The sequence below is a fragment of the Schistocerca gregaria genome, chromosome 1, assembly GCF_023897955.1.
Source record: "Schistocerca gregaria isolate iqSchGreg1 chromosome 1, iqSchGreg1.2, whole genome shotgun sequence".
Classification (NCBI taxonomy): domain Eukaryota; kingdom Metazoa; phylum Arthropoda; class Insecta; order Orthoptera; family Acrididae; genus Schistocerca; species Schistocerca gregaria.
Window position 1 is genome coordinate 1,042,953,423 of NC_064920.1, and position 20,951 is coordinate 1,042,974,373.

General features: G+C 44.6%; 1 protein-coding gene across 1 annotated transcript in view; it reads right to left on the reverse strand.

Annotated features, from left to right (window-relative positions):
* LOC126280462 (loricrin-like) overlaps nt 1-4,273 on the reverse strand; it is a 52,228-nt gene extending 47,955 nt beyond the window's left edge. The window contains exon 1 of the mRNA XM_049979768.1: nt 4,109-4,273. Coding sequence (XP_049835725.1) covers nt 4,109-4,163 — 55 coding nt within the window. The 5' untranslated portion in view covers nt 4,164-4,273. The remainder of the gene's footprint in view (nt 1-4,108) is intronic.
* Nucleotides 4,274-20,951: the final 16,678 nt, after the last annotated feature.

The following is a 20,951-nucleotide window of genomic DNA, read 5'->3' on the forward strand; positions in this document are numbered from 1 at the left end:
TCGGAAACCAGCCAAAAAATGGTTCAAATGGCTCTGAGCACTATGGGACTTCACATCAGAGGTCATCAGTCCCCTAGAACTTAGAACTACTTAAACCTAACTAGCCTAAGTACATCACACACATCCATGCCCGAGGCAGGATTCGAACCTGCGACCGTAGCAGTCGCGCGGTTCCGGACTGAAGCGCCTAGAACCGTTCGGCCATCACGGCCAGCGGAAACCAGTCAATGGAGACTTTGGAATAAATGTTAACATCGAAGCCAATTCTTGACTGACCATGACATTGATAACATAGATCTACCAGAAATACATTTGTATGAAGATGTACTTGAACCTATTACACGACACAACTTCGTAATGGAACTTCGGTAACTACTTAAACTAATGGCCTAATGATCTCAGAAATGTACAGGCCAGATAACGTAGTCTGGCCAATTGCATCTTTGCCAACATTTTCAGCTCCTTTTATCTGGATTAGAGACTTTAATATTCACCACATTTCTTATGACTCATTGAAAAATGATGGAAATTGAGAGAAATTGACGATATGGAGTCAAAGGCATTATCAGTTTTGTTTCTGCAGAAACGAACTAATTCCAAAGCAGTCAAATGGCACATCGACAGCAGTCCTGATCATTTCCACAGATGAGAATCTCTCTTTGGACCTTTCAAGAACGGTTTTAAATAAGTTTCAAAACAGTCAACTTCTCCCGACAATTGTCGTCGGACTGGAAATTCAAGAACTAATATCCATTTACAATAAAATCAGCTGGGTAATGTATAGTAAACAGTTAGACGATAATCAGCGATATAAATTCGCCGAGCAAGAGAATTACAAGAGATTCGTCGCAATAAGATTGAATTTTAAAAAATGCTGACATAAATCTACCTCTGAAACAGGAAAAAAAAAATCCTAGTGGTACCAAACAGGGACTGCAAGAAGACACGGAAGGAACTAACTTTCACAATCAGTTAAAATTTTGTACATCAGTAGGATACACGGTCACGGTTAAGTCATATTGGTACTGCAGAGAACGTTTGGCAACAAGAATAAAAATAGTCTTAAATGATACTTCACCACAAATAAGGAGCAGAGAAAGTCGCGTAAATACAGTCACCAGAAAATAGATAAAGAAAAGAGATAAATAGCTCTGTCAGTAAACTCCAATATTACACCGTCTGCGACATCCGTTTTGTCAACAACGGGTACATGAATTTTTCACAAAGCTGCAGTATTTCTGGATTGGACATATTAGGAGTATGCGAGAATGTGGCTGAGAAAATCTTCAGTGACAGTGCAAAGCCGGTGACCTCCAGAATTGAAGGTGGCCTCTAACACAGAGGTCTTTAAACGGGGAAAATCAGCAGTTGGTGCTACAGGCCCATAGCATTACTCAACATCTCCTGTATCACTCACTGATGAACGGAGTTCAGGGAGTAATAAACAAGCTGCTGTATTTTAAGCAGGATTTCCGAAACAAGCCAAGCTATTACGAACAGGTACTGGCACTGACAACTTACGTTGAGGATACCGTAAGAAGCTGAAAACATCAGCTTTTAGCGATTTGTGCATTGCGTATGGTATCGTAAAGGCTAGATGTTGGCCTTGGAAAACTAAACAGGTGCGTATGAAGCAAAGAATTTACCACAGTTGTGAGGGATACTGTTCTTCAAGTCATCATCAGGTTTAGCACGAGAAAGTTATCTTCAGTGAGGAATAGTCCTGTATCATTGCCAGACCAATGAGTAAATAAAATGGCGTGTGCAGGTCATACTGAAGTTATATGAGTCTAGAGTACGTGAATGATAAGCAACCAGAGACAAATTGTAACTTTTGCCTGGTAACATTTGTCTGTAGCGGTTGTATTTTTTAAATTAGTATCCACGACACATCTTCAGATACTGTCAACACAGGACCAAACACGAAAAAACATACAAAATAAAGCATGTTTCTGAGGATGACAGAGTAAGCCATACGAAAAAATTGTAAGTGTTTATTAAAAAATATAACGGAGGCAGATAACTGTTGTAAATTGCATTTTATCGTCAGTAGGTCTACTTGTGAAGCAGGCGAAAGAGAATAGAAACGTACAAAAAATTAGACGAGAGGAAGTTCAAAATAGGTAAGCAGGAAAGGCTAGAGGACAAATGTAGCGATTTAGAAGCATTTTTCAGTACGTGAAAGGTAGATACCACTTACAGGAGAAAAGAGAAGCAGCTGCATGAATATCTAGAGCTCAGATGGAGAACCTGTCCTAGGTAAAGAAACGAAAGAGTCTATACAAGGGACATGAATTCTGTATTGTAGAAATGGAAGAGGCCTTAGATAAAGATGAGAAGGGAGATACGATAGTGCAAGGAGAATTTGACAGAGTGCTGAAAGATCTAAGACGAAAAAGGCCCCTGGAGTCGACGACATTCCATCAGAATTACTGATAGCCTTGAGAGAACCACACATGACAAAACTCACCCATCTGGTGCGCAAGATTTATGAGGCAAGGAAATGCGCTTAGACTGCAAGAAGAATGTAGTAATTCCAATTCCAAGGAAAGTAGGTGCTGACAGGTGGGCATGTTGCCGAACTATCAGTTTAATAAGTCATGGTTGCAAAATACTAACACGAATTCTATGTGGAATAATGGGAAAAATGAAAGAAGCCGACCTCGGGGAATGTCAGTTTGTATTGCGGAGAAATGGATGAAATGTAGGAACATGCGAGGCAATGCTGACCAGACGACGTATCTTAGAAGGTAGGTTAAGGAAGGGCAAACATAAGTTTATATCATTTATAGACGTTGAGAAAGCTTTTGAAAAATTTGACTGGAACACTCCGTTTGAAATTCTGAAGGTGGCAGGTTTAAAATAGAGGTTGAGAAGGGGGGAGGGGAGGGGGAGGAGGCTACTTATAACTTGCAGAGAAAACAGACGGCAGTTACAAGTGTTGAAGGGCATGAAAGGGAAGCAGGGGTCTAGAAGAGAGTGAAACACAGTACTAGCCTGTATGTAATGTTATTCAATCTGAAAACCGACCAAGCAGTGAAGGAAACCAAAGAAAAATTTGGAGTAGGAATTGAAGTCCAGGGAGAAGAAATAAGAGGTCTGCCGATAACTTGTAATTCTGTCAGAGACAGCAAAGGACTTGGAAGAACATTTGAAGGGCACGGACAGTGTCGTGGAAGGAGGATAGAGAATGAACGTCAAGAGAAACAAAACAGAGATAATGGAGTGCACTCGTACTGAATCAGGTGTGGCCTAGGCAAGTAGGTTACGAAACGAGACACTCAGTGTAGTAGATGAGTTTAGCTATTTGGGCAGCAAATTAACTGAAGATAACGGAAGTAGAGCAGAAATAAAATGTAGACTGGCAACAGCAAGAAAAGCGTTTATGAAGAAGAGAAATGTCTTGACATAGAATATAGATATAAGTGGTAGAAAGTCTTTTCTGAAATTCTTTGTCTGGGTTATAGCGATATACGGAAGTGAAACATAGACGATGAACAGTTTAGACAAGAGAAGAGTAGCATATTTTGAAATGTGGCGCTACAGAAGATTAAATTGGTTCAAATGGCTCTGAGCACTATGGGACTTAACATCTATGGTCATCAGTCCCCTAGAACTTAGAACTACTTAAACCTAACTAACCTAAGGACATCACACAACACCCAGTCATCCGGAGGCAGACAAAACCCCTGACCCCTGACCCGGGAACCGGGGCGCGGGAAGCGAGAACGCTACTGCACTACCACGAGCTGCGGACACAGAAGATTAAATGGGTACAGTAAGCAACTAATGGGAAGGTACTGTATAGTAAGGTGTTCTATCCAGTACTGGGGAAGAGAAATTTGTGGCACAACTTGACTAGAAGAAGGGACTGGTTGACAGAAAACGTTCTAAGACATCAAGGGATCACTAGTTTAGTACTGGGAGGAAATGTGGGGGGTAAAAACTGTAAAGCGACACCAAGAGATGAAAGCAGTAAGCAGATTCAGAGACGGTGAGCCTTGCACAGGACAGAGTAGTATCGTGAGGCTCATCAAACCAGTCTTCGGACCGAGGACTACAGCAACACCAGTCCTGTATGGCTGAAGTAACGGAACGAAGGACTGACCTGCGCTAGCGACGGCCAGCAGGCAGAGCGCCGGGAGTCCGAACAGGGCCCGCATGCTGCGGCGATCCTCGCTTCGCTGCAGGGTTGGGTAGCGTCTGGTTGCGCGGGCACGCCGCGGCCGTTGTGTAAGCGCGCTGCCCGCCGCCGCACTCTCTTATAGCAGACGCCTCCACCCGAGAGCGCCGTCGTGTGACGTCACCAGGGTGGGATTACCACCACGGGAGCGTCTCTACGCAGCCTCCATGACGCGTCATAATGACAACGTACTGACACCTCCTAATACCATGTCTGCAAATGCTACTCGCAGAGGTCATCCTTCGGCACGTATCGTATTGGTTAGTCGTGATCGGTGGGAAACAACGAGTCCTTGAAGCAACATGACAGTTATAGGAACTCCCGGAACCACTCAAAATATAATACTGTACGTGAGAGCAAGGTGTTACGTAGTGAAGGAGACATCAGAAGCTGAATTTCTTTACCCATGTATGTAGCGGAGATTGTCTGAACATGCACTCGAATCTTTGCAAACGACGAAATACACGACATCATTCTGGTGTTCAGTCTCTGGAACTCTAAGCTTGCAGCAAGGTCTAATTTCAAATACTGTAACTCTACAAAGTCTCTTGGAATGAGAGGGCGTGACAATGTTGATAAGGACATTAAGCTGGTGGCTTCTTTGGCGCCATTCGCGAGAAGTAGACAATACGTTTATTGTTCGCTGGCATATTTTCCAACAACTACAAAAGTTCCTAGAAGGTATGAACACATTGCGCAAGGTGTACGAGAAAGGGGTGAGGTAGAGGCTTTGTCTAGCAAAGTAATTATTCATCGCAAGCAAGGCTACTCAATGACAGTGACTTCCATCTGAGAACCATCAAGTTGCTGTGATAGTTGAGAAAGAAATTTTCGTCTTTGGAATGTGGCCAGTGAGGTGAGCAGAGGTGGCGACGTATAGTTCCTATAGAATCGTCTGTGTAACAGCCTTATGGATTAAAGTCCATAGCCGTTAGACATTTTGTGGTGCAGAGACATAAGAGGTAGTACCGATTAGTATTTCATGTTCTGGACTCTGACATGCTCGTTTACGATCGAATACTTATGTGCCGCCCTAAAATATTTCTCAGCCAAAACTTCTGCATTTTCATCATAATTCTGCTGTGGCAGATCTAATTACTTCGGCCTCCTTCTTCGGAAGGGAATCCGTAGTTCCTAACGGCAGGATCATCGAAATTCGTATGACGCCAAAAAATATTTTACCTACAGTTTCTCGAACTCTGAAACGTGTTCTGAAATATGGGTCTTACTACATACAGTATACTTGGTTGTGTTTTGCATATACCTGTTCACGCTTCTTGTCTACTTACAAAATAAATGTAGACGTTACTTGCCCATGACTCAAGGTCATAATCTGTACGAGTGCAGCCTTTTATATTGTTCAACTGTTCAAATGTATGTGAATTTCTAAGAGACCAAACTGCTGAGGTCATAGGTCTATAGACTTGCACACTATTTAAATTATTCTAAGAACAACACACACACCCATGCCCCAGGGAGGACTCAAACCTCCGGCGGGGGTGGCCGCGCAGTCCGTGACATGGCGGCTCTAACCGCGCGGCCACTCCGCGCGTCAGTCTTTGATACTGATTTAAAGTTAGTCATTATGAATATCAAGGGACCATCACTAACGAACCCTCAGTGTACTTATTGTGGTCGCTCAGAGCACCCAGCAGACTCAACATTCCCTGTAATGTATTCCACAAGGACAACATCCGGGCTTATTTTGCCTAGTATATTAAAGACTTAGTGTCCTCTCTGCAGATACCACTCTCCGCTGGTCTCTACATCGCATTCACGTATGTGATACAGTCCTTTTACTTCAAACCAGTTACACTCTAACTGACATCATTACTAATGCTCCGTGAATTAAGATCGAAGTGGCTCGTGTAATGACAAAGATAGTACGACACAGCGTTCGAGCCCCTTATTTTAGTCAATAACTTCACAAAAATTTCTATACCTTATTTTACTATGTTAATCTAAAAATTCAAACAATTATTTATGTAGATATTAATATTATGTGCTCAAATATCTCATTTGTCAATAACATGTTTACACATTCTTCAATTTTGAGGATGGTAATTTCGCAACTCTGTGTCAAGATCTATTAGAAAAGATCACGTGTTAGCTTCTTTCTCCGAAAGAAGGGTTTGGTTTCAAAATATATGGAAGTTAATGAAGTTACATGCGGCTCCTGTGGATTTATCATTCAGCTGATAATGATTTCAGACGTCCTGAAACACATCATTCGTTGGACCAAAACAGCACAAAAAACAGAAGCAGTAGGTCTCTTATAAATGGAATAAAGAAAAAAATTGGGTATCCTCGCACTTTAATCGTGTCTAGTGCTTTCTGAAATACAACACGAAATGCGTTATTTCTTTGACAATGAGAAATTTCCAACGTAATTTTAAGAGTTATCCCATACGAAAGAAACAGCTGCGAATGTCCAAATATGTAAGCCTTGAGGCAGCAAAAATGTTGATGAAAAGCTATATTACGTGCATACCTGCTTATAGGTGCAAAACGTGGGCGCAGGAGAAGACAGTAATGAAACCACTTAAAGCATTTGGAACGCTTTTGTTAGTGGAGAGTGTTGGAGAACTGATGGATTAGTCGAACAACGAAAGGAAACCTCTTGCAACCAGCCAACGGACAAGGAAGTCACTGATAAATAAGGTAAAGAATAGCACAGATGGAACTATTACGACATAAGTTGCTGCTGTAAGCTGTTGTTGAAAGGATGAGGAATGAAAGAATCATAGTGGATGTACTAGATATGAGTACGTAAGAAACATCGTAGAAGATGTACGATGAGACAGTTATACTGAAATGAAGAAGATGGCTTACCAACGAGAGTAGTGGAGACCTACAGTAAATAAACCTCTGCGATTCCTTGCTCTGCCGACCTTTAAACGTGCTTACCCAACCAGTTATATCGGAGTTCAGCAATGTAACGTGTAACTCGAATCAAGGTGCAAATCGCTTACACAAAGTATTGTCTGGGGTTTGAGTTGCATCACGAGCCGGAAAAGAACTGTGACATACCTATAATCTAACCCGAAACATTTTTCACTTCTCTAGAACTTACTGAAGAAGCCACCAATGCAAGAAACCTTTCTATAAACTTAGAAACTGTATACCCCCACATTAAAATATTTTGTCAGTTAAGGTGAAAGAAGTATGAGGTTCAGTTTTTCCTCTCTTTTTCCTTCCCTCATTCATGAGCGAATCGCCTTTTCTCATAGATTACACTTACTTTCAGTGCCATGTCAGTAACAAAGACGAGTGTGCAATATAAGAACACATACGTATTGTCTATTACCGACATCCTAAGACAATGACATCATTGTCCAGGCATCATTTTCTCCGGTGATGCGACAGAGCTCTTCAGACTCTAAAAGCAGACTGAGCTTACGTGAGTCAATATCTAACAGACCGTGGAGAAAATTAACACTTAAATCTTTCCGTACGAGCTCTCTTATTTTTTTACTGTGACCATTACTCATTATGTAGTGTGGCGTCAATAAAATATTTTTGCATTCAGAGGAGAAAGTTGGTGACAGAAATTTCTGCTAAGATCTCGCCGCAACGCAAACACATTTGTTTTAGTGATTATTACCTCAACTCACTTATCATATAAACTATACTCTGTCCCCTATCCCTTCTTTGGACTTCTCCGGTGTCCTCAGTCAACCCTATCTGGTAACGATCCCAAACCGCACCTTGATACTCTAGCAGATGATGGACAAGCGTAGTTAGCCAGTCTCTTGAATTGGCCTGTTATATCTTTTAATTGTTCTGCCAGTAAAGCTCTGTTTTTGTTTTGCCTTACCCACAACATTATCTATGCGACCGTTCCAAAGTGAGTTGTTCATAATGATAATTCGTAGTATTTAGTTGAATTGACAGGCCTTATATCTGTGTATTCGAAAAACCCGGATTTGTTCTAGTACTCACTTGGCTGACCTCACAATTTTCCTTATTTAGAGCCAATGTACACTTTTCGCATCATACAGATATCGTGTGTAAGTCATTTTCTAGTTAGTTTTGATTTTCTGATTCTCCGAAATCGTTTATAAAGTTTAGAAAAAGCAGACTTTCCGTCATTTATAACGCACTATGATCTTTCTGACAGGAAATCACGCATCCAGTCACACAACTAAGATGATAATTCAAAGGGGCGCAATTTGATTAGATATCTCTCGTAAGGAACAGTGTGAAAATCCTTATGAAATCAAACTAAGATGCGGTGTCGATAGGACTTATTATTTCCTGCAAACGAAGAGTTAGTTGTGTATCATTATAACGAAGTTTTCTGAATCTGTGTTGACTATTTGTCAATAGAACGTTTCCTTCGAGGTGATTAATAATATTCGAATACAGTATATGTTCCAAAATCCTAATGCAAATCGACGCCACTTATATGGGTCTGCAATTCATCGGATTACTCCTAATACACGTAAAGTAGACGGAAACAGCAACTTAGGTCATTCCGTTAGAAGTATCCATTTTGTTTGAGAATTCATTATTCTCATTAAACAACTCGATCTGTTAGTTGTTGTTTTCCTACAGAAAATAAAAATATGAGGAGACACAATGGATTTCTGTTGTTCGTTCTTTGGAAACAAGGTATCTGGCAATCTGAATCTTGTACAAAAGGGGAATGTTTGCGCCTTGCGTCACTGTGATTCAAACGCTGAAAATACTGTAATCATGATTGCAAACCCACAAATGATGTACAAGTTGATATTTCAGTTGTGAGATTTTACGTGGTTGGAGCATGATTTAATCTCTCCATTTTTTTTCTTTTCCTCTCCCGCTCAGACAAATAATCTGTTTCAAATGGCTTTGAGCACTATGGGACTTAACATCTGAGGTCATCAGTCCCCTAGAACTTAGAACTACTTAAACCTAACTAACCTAAGGACATGACACACATCCAAGCCCGAGGCAGGATTCGAACCTGCGACCGAAGCGGTCGCGCGGTTCCAGACTGAAGCGCCTAGAACCGCTCGGCCACAAGGGCCGGCAAATAATCTGAAAACGCTGTCAAGGCATCGAAACATTGATAGAGGCAAACTTTTTTTGTTCATGTGGCAGCAGAGTTCACCGTCTCGTTCACAATCCTTTGGTTTACTGCTAGGAAAGTAGGTCTGTTCAAGCAGTAATTCATTATCGTAAGGTAAACTGGAATCAATGTATTTTCAGTTCATTTACCTCGTTTACATAATTTTCATTCTATTTCTCATAAACTAGAACAGCATTTGTTGCGCGATTGAAACAAATGTGGAAGTGAAAAAGGTGTACGGATGGCAGAAGTGTGACTTTTGTTTTTAGAACTAAGTTATCTTCTCTGATCTTCTCATTTCAACCTTGAATGGCACGTGTTTATGGCGCTTTTTAAAAACTGTGCTGGTCCCATTATTTCTATTTTCACAGTGCAGCCTTTAGAGATGTCCACCACTTCTCTTTCACCCCATTTGTGTTAATATACATTGTAGTAAGAGTCACAACTCAAATTTTGTTTATCTATTGTTGCTACACAAGAGATGCAAGCACCTAACAGTTTCATTTCACAGGAAATCAAAGACTCACATGCGTAGGTAATTAATTCCTTGTGTTACGCTACGTGAACCACTTTCGGTTTGTTGGTGCATTAGGTTACTGCCTAACAATAACATACGTTAGCTGCATATATGTTGTAAGAACTGTTTATGTGCGAGATGGGACTTGGTCAGTTATGTTGCATGACTCCTCAGCTTACTTACAAAGTTAACAGAGTGGCCGCCAACAGGAAACAGCAGTATAAAACAACTAAAAGTCACTGCGCATCACGCAAGCAACGCTTATGTAAGACGCAGCTAGCGCGAAAATGTGGCCCCCGTACTGGGCTCAAGTGAAGTTTATCTGAAGAGCAACAGGTGATGGTCAAGCTAGCGGTAATACAGCACGGAATAAAGAATATATGTGAGGTACACAAAGACTGTAATTATTGCCATGTCGATTGAAACCATTCTAGACAACTCAATCCTTTACATCAGGAATCCATACATGGAATTGGTACAGGCGTAGATGAGGTAGTGGAGACCAAGCAGCCTCAATGGTCAGTGGTGGGACTGGTGCTGTTGCTTATACACTGACGGGAAAAAGTCGTTACACCAAAATGTAATTAATTTGTTGTTGTTGTGGTCTTCAGTCCTGAGACTGGTTTCATGCAGCTCTCCATGTTACTCTATCCTGTGCGACTTCTTCTTCTCCCAGTACCTACTGCAGTCTTCATCCTTCTGAATCTGATTAGTGTATTCAACTCTTGGTCTCCCTCTACGATTTTTACCCTCCACGCTGCCCTCCAATGCTAAATTTGTGATTCCTTGATGCCTCAGAACATGTCCTACCAACCGGTCGCTTCTTCTTGTCAAGTTGTGTCACAAACTTCTCTTCTCCCCAATTCTACTCAGTACCTCTTCTCCATGGATTTCAATACCTACTCCGAATTTTCCTGTTGTTTCCTTTACTGTTTGCTCAATATACAGATTGAATACCATCGGGGAGAGGGTACAACCCTGTCTCACTCCCTTCCCCACCGCTGCTTCCCTTTCATGACCCTCGACTCTTCTAACTGCCAGCTGGTTTCTGTACAAATTGTAAATAGTCTTTCGCTCCCTGTATTTTACCCCTGTCGCCTTTCGAATTTGAAAGAGAGTATTCCAGTCAACATTGTCAAAAGCTTTGTCTAAGTCTACAAATGACAGAAACTTAGGATTGATTTTTATCAATCTTTCTTCTAAGATAAGTCATAAGGTCAGTATTGCCTCACGTGTTCCAACATTTCTACGGAATACAAACTGATCTTCCCCGAGGTCGGCTTCTACCAGTTTTTCCATTCGTCTGTAAAGAATTCGCGTTAGTATTTTGCAGCTGTGACTTATTAAACTGATAGTTCGGTAATTTTCACATCTGTCAACACCTGCTTTCTTTGGGATTGGAATTACTATATTCTTCTTGAAATCTGAGGGTAATTAATTTACAGTAATGAAATTCCGAGAATACTTTTGTCTAGGCACCACATATACACTCCTGGAAATGGAAAAAAGAACACATTGACACCGGTGTGTCAGACCCACCATACTTGTTCCGGACACTGCGAGAGGGCTGTACAAGCAATGATCACACGCACGGCAAAGCGGACACACCAGGAACCGCGGTGTTGGCCGTCGAATGGCGCTAGCTGCGCAGCATTTGTGCACCGCCGCCATCAGTGTCAGCCAGTTTGCCGTGGCATACCTAGCTCCATCGCAGTCTTTAACACTGGTAGCATGTCGTGGCAGCGTGGACGTCGGGTGGACGTACCGCCGAATTGCTCAACACGTGGGGCGTGAGGTCTCCACAGTACAAGGATGTTGTCGCCAGTGGTCGGCGGAATGTGCACGTGCCCGTCGACCTGGGACCGGACCGCAGCGACGCACGGATGCACGCCAAGACCGTAGAATCCTACGCAGTGCCGTAGGGGACCGCACCGCCACTTCCCAGCAAATTAGGGACACTGTTGCTCCTGGGGTATCGGCGAGGACCATTCGCAACCGTATCCATGAAGCTGGGCTACGGTACCGCACACCGTTAGGCCGTCTTCCGCTGACGCCCAACACCGTGCAACCCGCCTCCAGTGGTGTCGCGACAGGCGTGAATGGAGGGACGAATGGAGACGTGTCGTCTTCAGCGATGAGAGTCGCTTCCGCCTTGGTGCCAATGATGGTCGTATGCGTGTTTGGCGCCGTGCAGCTGAGCGCCACAATCAGGACTGCATACGACCGAGGCACACAGGGCCAACACCCGGCATCATGGTGTGGGGAGCGATCTCCTACACTGGCCGTACACCTCTGGTGATCGTCGAGGGCACACTGAATAGTGCACGGTACATCCAAACCGTTATAGAACCCATCGTTCTACCATTCCTAGACCGGCAAGGAAACTTGCTGTTCCAACAGGACAATGCACGTCCGCATGTATCCCGTGCCACCCAACGTGCTCTAGAAGGTGTAAGTCAACTACCCTGGCCAGCAAGATCTCCGGATCTGTCCCCAATTGAGAATGTTTTGGTCTGGATGAAGCGTCGTCTCACGCTGTCTGCACGTCCAGCACGAACGCTGGTCCAACTGAGGCGCAGGTGGAAATGGCATGGCAAGCCGTTCCACAGGACTACATCCATCATCTCTACGATCGTCTCCATGGGAGAATAGCAGCCTGCATTGCTGCGAAAGGTGGATATACACTGTACTAGTGCCGACATTGTGCATGCTCTGTTGCCTGTGCCTATGTGCCTGTAGTTCTGTCAGTGTGATCATGTGATGTATCTGACCCCAGGAATGTGTCAATAAAGTTTCCTCTTCCTGGGACAATGAATTCACGGTGTTCTTATTTCAATTTCCAGGAGTGTAAGTGTAAGTGTAACTTGGTCGGTCAATACAGCAACGGTTAATGTTGTTTGTGGATGACGCTCGGGTAGCCGTCCGATGGTGTCCCATACGCGCTCGATTGGAGACAGACCTGGTGATTGGACAAGACAGACAGAACAACACATCTACGTTCTGCAGTGCATATTGGGTTACAATAGGGGCTTGTGGGCAAGCGTTTTCCTGTTGAAAACCACCCCTTGGAATGCTGTTCAGGAATGGCATCACAACCGGTCAAATTATCAAACTTATGTACAAATTTGCAATCCGGATGAGCGAGACAACCACAAGAATGCTCCTGCTGTCATACGAAATCACACCACAGACCAAAGTTCCAGGTGTATGTCCAGTGTATCTACCACGCAGACAGTTTGGTTGGAGGCCCTCAACTGGCCTGCTTATAACCGCTATACGGTCATCGTTGTCATCAGAACACACAACACATCTCCACCCAGTCCTCAATAGGATCTCGCTTTACACTACTGAAGTCCCAAAATGGTGGTGATTTGTGGTCAGCGGAATGCACACACGCAGAGTCTTATTGGCTATGGTGTCTGTTCTTTCGGACGTGTCCGAAAGCCGTCGGAATGGCCGAGCGGTTCTAGGCGCTACAGTCTGGAACGGCGCTACCGCTACGGTCGCAGGTTCGAATCCTGCCTCGGGCATGGATGTGTGTGATATCCTGAGGTTAGTTAGGTTTAAGTAGTTCTAAGTTCTAGGGGACTAAAGACCACAGTAGTTAAGACCATAGTGCTCAGAGCCATTTGAACCATGTCTGAAAGGACAGACACCATATCCAAATAAGTATATAATTCTGGCAATACCAGCCATGACCTTCTTCTTCTGTGTGGATGCACGAATATTCCCCGAACTCTTACGGGACTTCATAAGAATGTCTTCCACGAGTAATGAGTGTGTTGGGGTGGGGCACGACGAATGTAGTGCGTGGACATACAAGGTGAGAATGTGGGTGTCGCGGGAGGCGTGCGCGAGATACACCCTTCAGTCGCATTATCCTCTGTGCCCTCAGTGGCACAGATGATAGATCGTCTGCCATGTAAGCAGGAGTTCCCGGGTTCGAATCGTGGTCGGGGAACACATTCTCACCTCTCCCTGTTGATATATATGAACGCCCATCAGCAGCTGAAGGTATTAATATAATTCTAATCTCGTCACAGAGAGTCTGGCTTGAAGCTGTCCATGAAGAAACCGATTTGTAACAGTTAGTTGTGTCAGTGCTGCATTGACAGGACGATGCGCCACACACATACGCCGAACACGATGGTCTTCCCGTTCGCTAATGCCACGTTGCCGTCCGGAGCCAGGTCTTGTTGCAACCGTATAGTGTCGTAACCACCGCCGCCGCAGAAGGAACATCCAGCTCTTCGTAGCCTACTATAAGACCTCGATCAAAATCTGTGAGGTTTTTGTTAATGACGTCATTGTCACCTTAAAGCTGTTCTTGATTAACATCGACGCACCATGTTCAGTCTCAAAGGTAACTTTCACGGCCGTTTCAGAGTGTATTTAAAGCAAATCTGATTTGCATTCTCTTATGCCACTGATGCGAGATTTATTTTTCCTACAGTGTGTATATAAATGATGTAGATTGTAATATGACAGCTGATTCTAAAACGTGTCGGTTTGATGATGATATTAATTTGATAATGAAGGATGTTGATTGCAACAAAGGTAATGTATCAAATAGTGCAGTTAAAGACATATGTTCGTGGCTTTGTAGAAAATAAATTGATGCTAAATCACAGTAAGTAAAACTGACATATTATAGTAAAACTACAATTAAAATAAAACTGACATATTAATTGCATAGAAAATGCCTTTGTTAGTGAGTCTGAACAGTCTAAACTCCTAGGTGTTCAAGTAGATGGTCAGCTGTCATGGAATGCCCGTTCAGAATCTTGTTCAAATAGTGAAAGCTGCTATATTTACCATTAGAACAGTGTCTCCATTGTGAGGTGGTCCTTCATGGCAAATCACTCTGCTTTGCTGGCCTGCCGAGGTAGCCGAACGGTTCTAGGCGCTACAGTCTGGAAACGCATGACCGCTACGGTCGCAGGTTCGAATCCTGCCTCGGGCACGGATGTTTGTGATATCCTTAGGTTAGTTAGGATTTATGTAGTTCTGAGTTCTAGGGGACTGATAACCTCAGAAGTTAAGTCCCATAGTGCTCAGAGCCATTTGAACCATTTGAACTCTGCTTTGCTTATTTTCGTTTGCCTATGACATACATTATTGTATTAGTACTATATTTTGAGGTAGCTCTTCCCATTTACAAAGGATATTTTTGGGTCAGAAAATGACAGTTCGATCAATGTGTGGTTTAAGTTCGTGAACCCCATGTCGATACATGTTCAGTAATCTGAGAATTGTGACATGGGCTGCTCAATAAATCTTTCCTTTAATGTCGTTTGTTGTTACCAATATTATCTTATACCCAGCAATTAGCAGCTGTCACTCAGCTGATACCCGGCAGAAATCCAGTTTGCATTTCGTCTGCAACTCCTTGACTCTTGTCCGTAAAGGAATGTAGATATGACAGAGTGCTGAGGCAAAGAGAATGACTATTGTGTTATTTACTCTTGGGACGTGGCTGTTTAAGTTTGTTGATTCCGCTTCAAAGTCCTTCGACAGTGTCCCGAGAGGAAGATGAGTATTCAGGGTTATGGCTGGGACAATCATCCGATGGAAAATGACCCAATAATCATCGGCTCTAAAATGCACCCCTTAAGAGCTATGTACTGTAACCAGATCTCTTCAACTCCAGGACTGCTTATCGATGGATGACAAGTAATAATGGTCGTTGTAAAAACCCGAGCACGGGGTCCCGGGCTTGATTCCTGGCGGGGTCAGGAATTTTCACCTGCCTCGAGATGATTGGGTGTTTGTGTTGTTCTCATCACTTCATCATGAAAGTGGCGAATTTGGACTTAGCAAAGGTTGGCAATTTGCACAGGCGCTGATAACCGCGCAATTGAGCGCCCCACAAACCAAACATCACCATCTCTCGGCTGAGACATCTGTGAACGGGCTGACCAAGGCAACACTCGAATACTCTCTGTATCGCGGTGGGCCACGACGGCACGGGCAACTTTGTCCTGTTGAAAGATAACATTATAGGCCTCAAAGACAGGGCACAGCCATCGGCGTTGACATCCCAGAAATATAGTGGCTGATGTGCAAATTACTGGCTAGGCCAATGATCGCGCTGTGTTTCCAGATGTACATGATACCATCATGCCAGATGTTGTGCCCACATGACGAAGACGGACGCAGCCTGGTTTCGTCTGTCCTCGACGGAGCCTCCACATAAGAGAAAAAAAAGGAAAACTGGGTTTAGCGCCTCGTCGACATAGAGGTCACTAGAGATAGAGCACAAGCTCGGATTGTGTCAAGCACTGGGAAAGAAATCGGTCGTCGTGCCCTTTTAAAGGAACGGTTCCGGTATTTTCCAGGAGCGATTTAGGGAAATTACGGAAAACCTAAATCTGGATGGCTGGACGCGGATTTGAACCGTTGTCCTTCCGAATGTGAGTCCAGTGGGTTACTCACAGCGTCCGTCGGATTGCTATGAACAGAACCATGAACCGTCTGGTGACATTCTTGAAGCCAGTGATGTCGATGTGTGTACTGTTGTCAGCACACCTTTCCCTGCTGCTGTGGCAACAGAATTCGACACAGTTGCCTCTATGCTGACAGTCTTTGATGGTCCAGACATCGTCGCACTGTCTGTGTAGATACTTATCTCATTGAAAAAAAGTAACAACATTTTCTGACCTAAGATTAGTGACGTGGCCACACGATCCTGCAAGGCCAAGCGAACAATATACACTCCTGGAAATTGAAATAAGAACACCGTGAATTCATTGTCCCAGGAAGGGGAAACTTTATTGACACATTCCTGGGGTCAGATACATCACATGATCACACTGACAGAATTACAGGCACATAGACACAGGCAACAGAGCATGCACAATGTCGGCACTAGTACAGTGTATATCCACCTTTCGCAGCAATGCAGGCTGCTATTCTCCCATTGAGACGATCGTAGAGATGCTGGATGTAGTCCTGTGGAATGGCTTGCCATGCCATTTCCACCTGGCGCCTCAGTTGGACCAGCGTTCGTGCTGGACGTGCAGACCGCGTGAGACGACGCTTCATCCAGTCCCAAACATGCTCAATGGGGGACAGATCCGGAGATCTTGTTGGCCAGGGTAGTTGACTTACACCTTCTAGAGCACGTTGGGTGGCACGGGATTCATGCGGACGTGCATTGTCCTGTTGGAACAGCAAGTTCCCCTGCCGGTCTAGGAATGGTAGAACGATGGGTTCGATGACGGTTTGGATGTACCGTACACTATTCATTGTCCCCTCGACGATCACCAGAGGTGTACGGCCAGTGTAGGAGATCGCTCCCCACACCATGATGCCGGGTGTTGGCCCTGTGTGCCTCGGTCGTATGCAGTCCTGATTGTGGCGCTCACCTGCACGGCGCCAAACACGCATACGACCAGCATTGGCACCAAGGCAGAAGCGACTCTCATCGCTGAAGACGACACGTCTCAATTCGTCCCTCCATTCACGCCTGTCGCGACACCACTGGAGGCGGGCTGCACGATGTTGGGGCGTGAGCGGAAGATTGCCTAACGGTGAGAGGGACCGTAGCCCAGCTTCATGGAGACGGTTTCGAATGGTCCTCGCCGATACCCCAGGAGCAACAGTGTCCCTAATTTGCTGGGAAGTGGCGGTGCGGTCCCCTACGGCACTGCGTAGGATCCTACGGTCTTGGCGTGCATCCGTGCCGACCACTGGCGACAACATCGATGTACTGTGGAGACCTCACGACCCACGTGTTGAGCAATACGGCGGTACGCCCACCCGGCCTCCCGCATGCACACTATACGCCCTCACTCAAAGTCCGTCAACTGCACATACGGTTCACGTCCACGCTGTCGCGGCATGTTAAAGACTGCGATGGAGCTCCGTATGCCACGGCAAACTGGCTGACACTGACGGCTGCGGTGCACAAATGCTGCGCAGCTAGCGCCATTCGACAGCCAACACCACGGTTCCTGGTGTGTCCGCTGTGCCGTGCGTGTGATCATTGCTTGTACAGCCCTCTCGCAGTGTCCGGAGCAAGTATGGTGGGTCTGACACACCGGTGTCAATGTGTTCTTTTTTCCATTTCCAGGAGTGTATTTGACCTATTGGTCGCTTGCCATATGGGATTGAACATACCCTACATGGTGTCAATTAGAGCCCTCCTGAACCCTGCAATTACGTAATTGCATGACACTCGTAGGATGCTGACCAGCGTGAGCAGCAATGAAATGAAACCACAAACCACTATCTCGACAGGCTACGATCCCGTGCTGACGAATTCCGACGAATTCCGACCAGCAAACAATATTCACGTGAGATTTCTAAATAAAAATACCCGTGCCAAGTCTTTCATTACAAAGATTGTAACGAGTGCGGATATTTCTTTTAGTGACTGAGGTTGGTCACATTACATCAGCGTTTACGTCATTCACACACTAAAAATTATAGCCGTTACAAGTTGTATGTTTCTAGATTGTAGAGCACCTCCAAGCACAAGTGGCAACAGCAAGTTATAAATTCTTATTTTCTCCTGGGCAGCGGATCAGGTGTTGAATTGTCGACTGGTGGACGTAAAAAGTTAGTCTGCATTGGCAGGCGTAGCGCGCGAAGTGGTACGGCCGTATACAAAACAACAGGTCGTAAAGTTTGTAATGTGTTTGCGAGAAGACTGTTCGACGCAGAGAAAAAACGATCAACAGACTGATGTGTGCACATGTCAAGGAATGACATATTTATCTGCCCTTGTACCCGTTACACACTGTATACAGAATGCAGCTGGAATTACTCTCATCTACTTAGTGCATTGCACTGAAACGCTAATCATTTGTATACACAGGCTGGTAGAGCAATTCGTGCCAGTATGGCATTTGATGCTTGTCCTCTTCACGTTATTGTAACTTTAGTGTCCAGGCATGTAACTCGCTTCTGATGACTGTACTGAAGTATATTTCGAGTTGTTGCACATCCTCGAAAGTTTCCTTTCGGTACAGAGTCAATGTTGTGCAGTTTATTCGAACAAAAGTGCCGAAGGTAGCAGAGTGTCCATAGCAGCACTGTTCACTACAGAAGCCACTAGCGAAGAGATACATCAAACCAGCTGTCAGTGACAAGCATCAACGAAGTGCAAGAGCATAGTGCGATCGCGATAATGCACCTTAATTCATTCACCTTTTGAGAAGAGACGATTCTGCAATCACATTGCGACACGAAGCGCAACAACTGAAAGGCATTTGGAAGAGATTAATATGATCATCTAGCGCATCTTTCATGTTGTTTCCAAAAAGACACCGTTGTTACCTAACGTTCATACTCAATGAAAGTGAAAACTTCTCTATTTCTATCGATAAAGATCAGTTCGACCATGGGTGGAAGTTACATGTATTGCTTCCCAACGACCGCGACTGAAACACCGACGAAGAACACGGTGAAGCAAACGTTTCAGTGGAGCACCTTGTGTGCCAAATGATGATCACGGTATCAAGCATCATTCGATCGGCACCTGTTGCTGCAGGACTGTTTGCTTATTTCATATTTATGCATTAATGCATCTATCATAGTGCCTCTGAAACACGTGACCTTTTTGTTACTGATGCCTTACGTCAATAACATTGTGTAGAGCCTGTCTTTGTGTAGCACTGACCTCAAGTAAGACAATTGCGTATTGAGTCAAATACATTTTGGGGTTTGGCCTTGCCACTCCCTGATCCTCGCTCTCTAACCGTCCGGGAAGCGACAGTCGGCGACTTCTGATGGCTGTTCTACATCTGCGTCAACATCTGTACCTCGCAAGCCGCCTTACGTTGTGTAGCTTGTGTTGCTGAGGCTACCAGTGTGATTTCCTCCTTTTGGTGTTCCAGTAACGTATGGTTCGCGGGAAGACCGATTGCAGGGAAGCGTCCGTGTCGCTTCGAATCTATCTAATTGAGAGATATACAAAGGAGGAGCCAATATACTGGTTGAGTCTTCTAGGAATGTACGCTTTTGGAACTTTAATAGTGAACCATACCTTGATGTAGAATGCCTCTCTTGCAGCATCTGCCACTGCAGTTGACTCAGCATATCCGTGGACGTGTAACGAAAAGTACTGCTCTGGCGTCTGCCTTACTAGTGACTAATTTTATGTGGTCGTTCCACTTTAAGTCGCTCCTAGATAGTGAATGGAAGTAACTACCTACAGTGACTGCCCTGCAAGTCTGTAATCATTCAAAAAATGGTTGAAATGGCTCTGAGCGCTATGGGACTTAACTTCTGAAGTCATCAGTCCCCTAGAACTTAGAACTACTTAAACCTAACCAACCTAAGGACATCACACACATCCATGCCCGAGGCAGGAGTCGAACCTGCTATCGTAGCAGTCGCGCGGCTCCAGGCTGTAGCGCCTAGAACCGCTCGGCCATCCCGGCCGGCTGTAATGGCTCATTAAGAGGCCTCTCTGCCTATGTATTCGCAATACGTTCCATTTATGTGAGGATCATTTGACACTTTCTGAAACAAGCGTCCATCCTCTGCAGGCCTTTTTGCATTTCGCTATAGTTTTCTAGCATTGTGACTTCACTATATTCAACAGCACCATCCGCGGGAAGCCTCATGAAAAAATGTTCAAATGTGTTTGAATTCCTGAGGGACCTTACTGCTGAGGTCATCGTTCCCTAGACTTACACACTACTTAAACTAACTTATGCTAAGCACACACGCCCATGCCCAACGGAGGACTCTAACTTCTGGCGGGAGGGACCGCGTAATCCGTGAATTGATGGCTCAAACCGAGCGGCCACTCCACGCGACCGGCCTCATGCTACTTCCGTCGTTATCCAGTAGATCATTTATATACACCGAAGCCAAAGGAACTGGTATACGCATGCGTATTCAAATACACAGATATGTAAAGAGGCACTGCGGTCGGCAACGCCTATATAAGGCAACAAGTGTCTGGCGCAGTTGTTAGACTGGTGACTGCTGCGACAATGATAATCAAGATTTAATTCAGATTGAACGAGATGTTATACGAGCGATGGGACACAGCATCTCCGAGGTATCGATGAAGTGGGGATTTTCACGTGCGACCATTTCACGAGTCTACCGTGAATATCATGAATCCGGTAAAATATCAAATCTCCGACATCACTGCGACCGGAAGAAGATCCTGCAAGGATGGGACCAACGACGTCTAAAGAGAATCGTTCAACGTGACAGAAGTGCAACCCTTCCGGGAA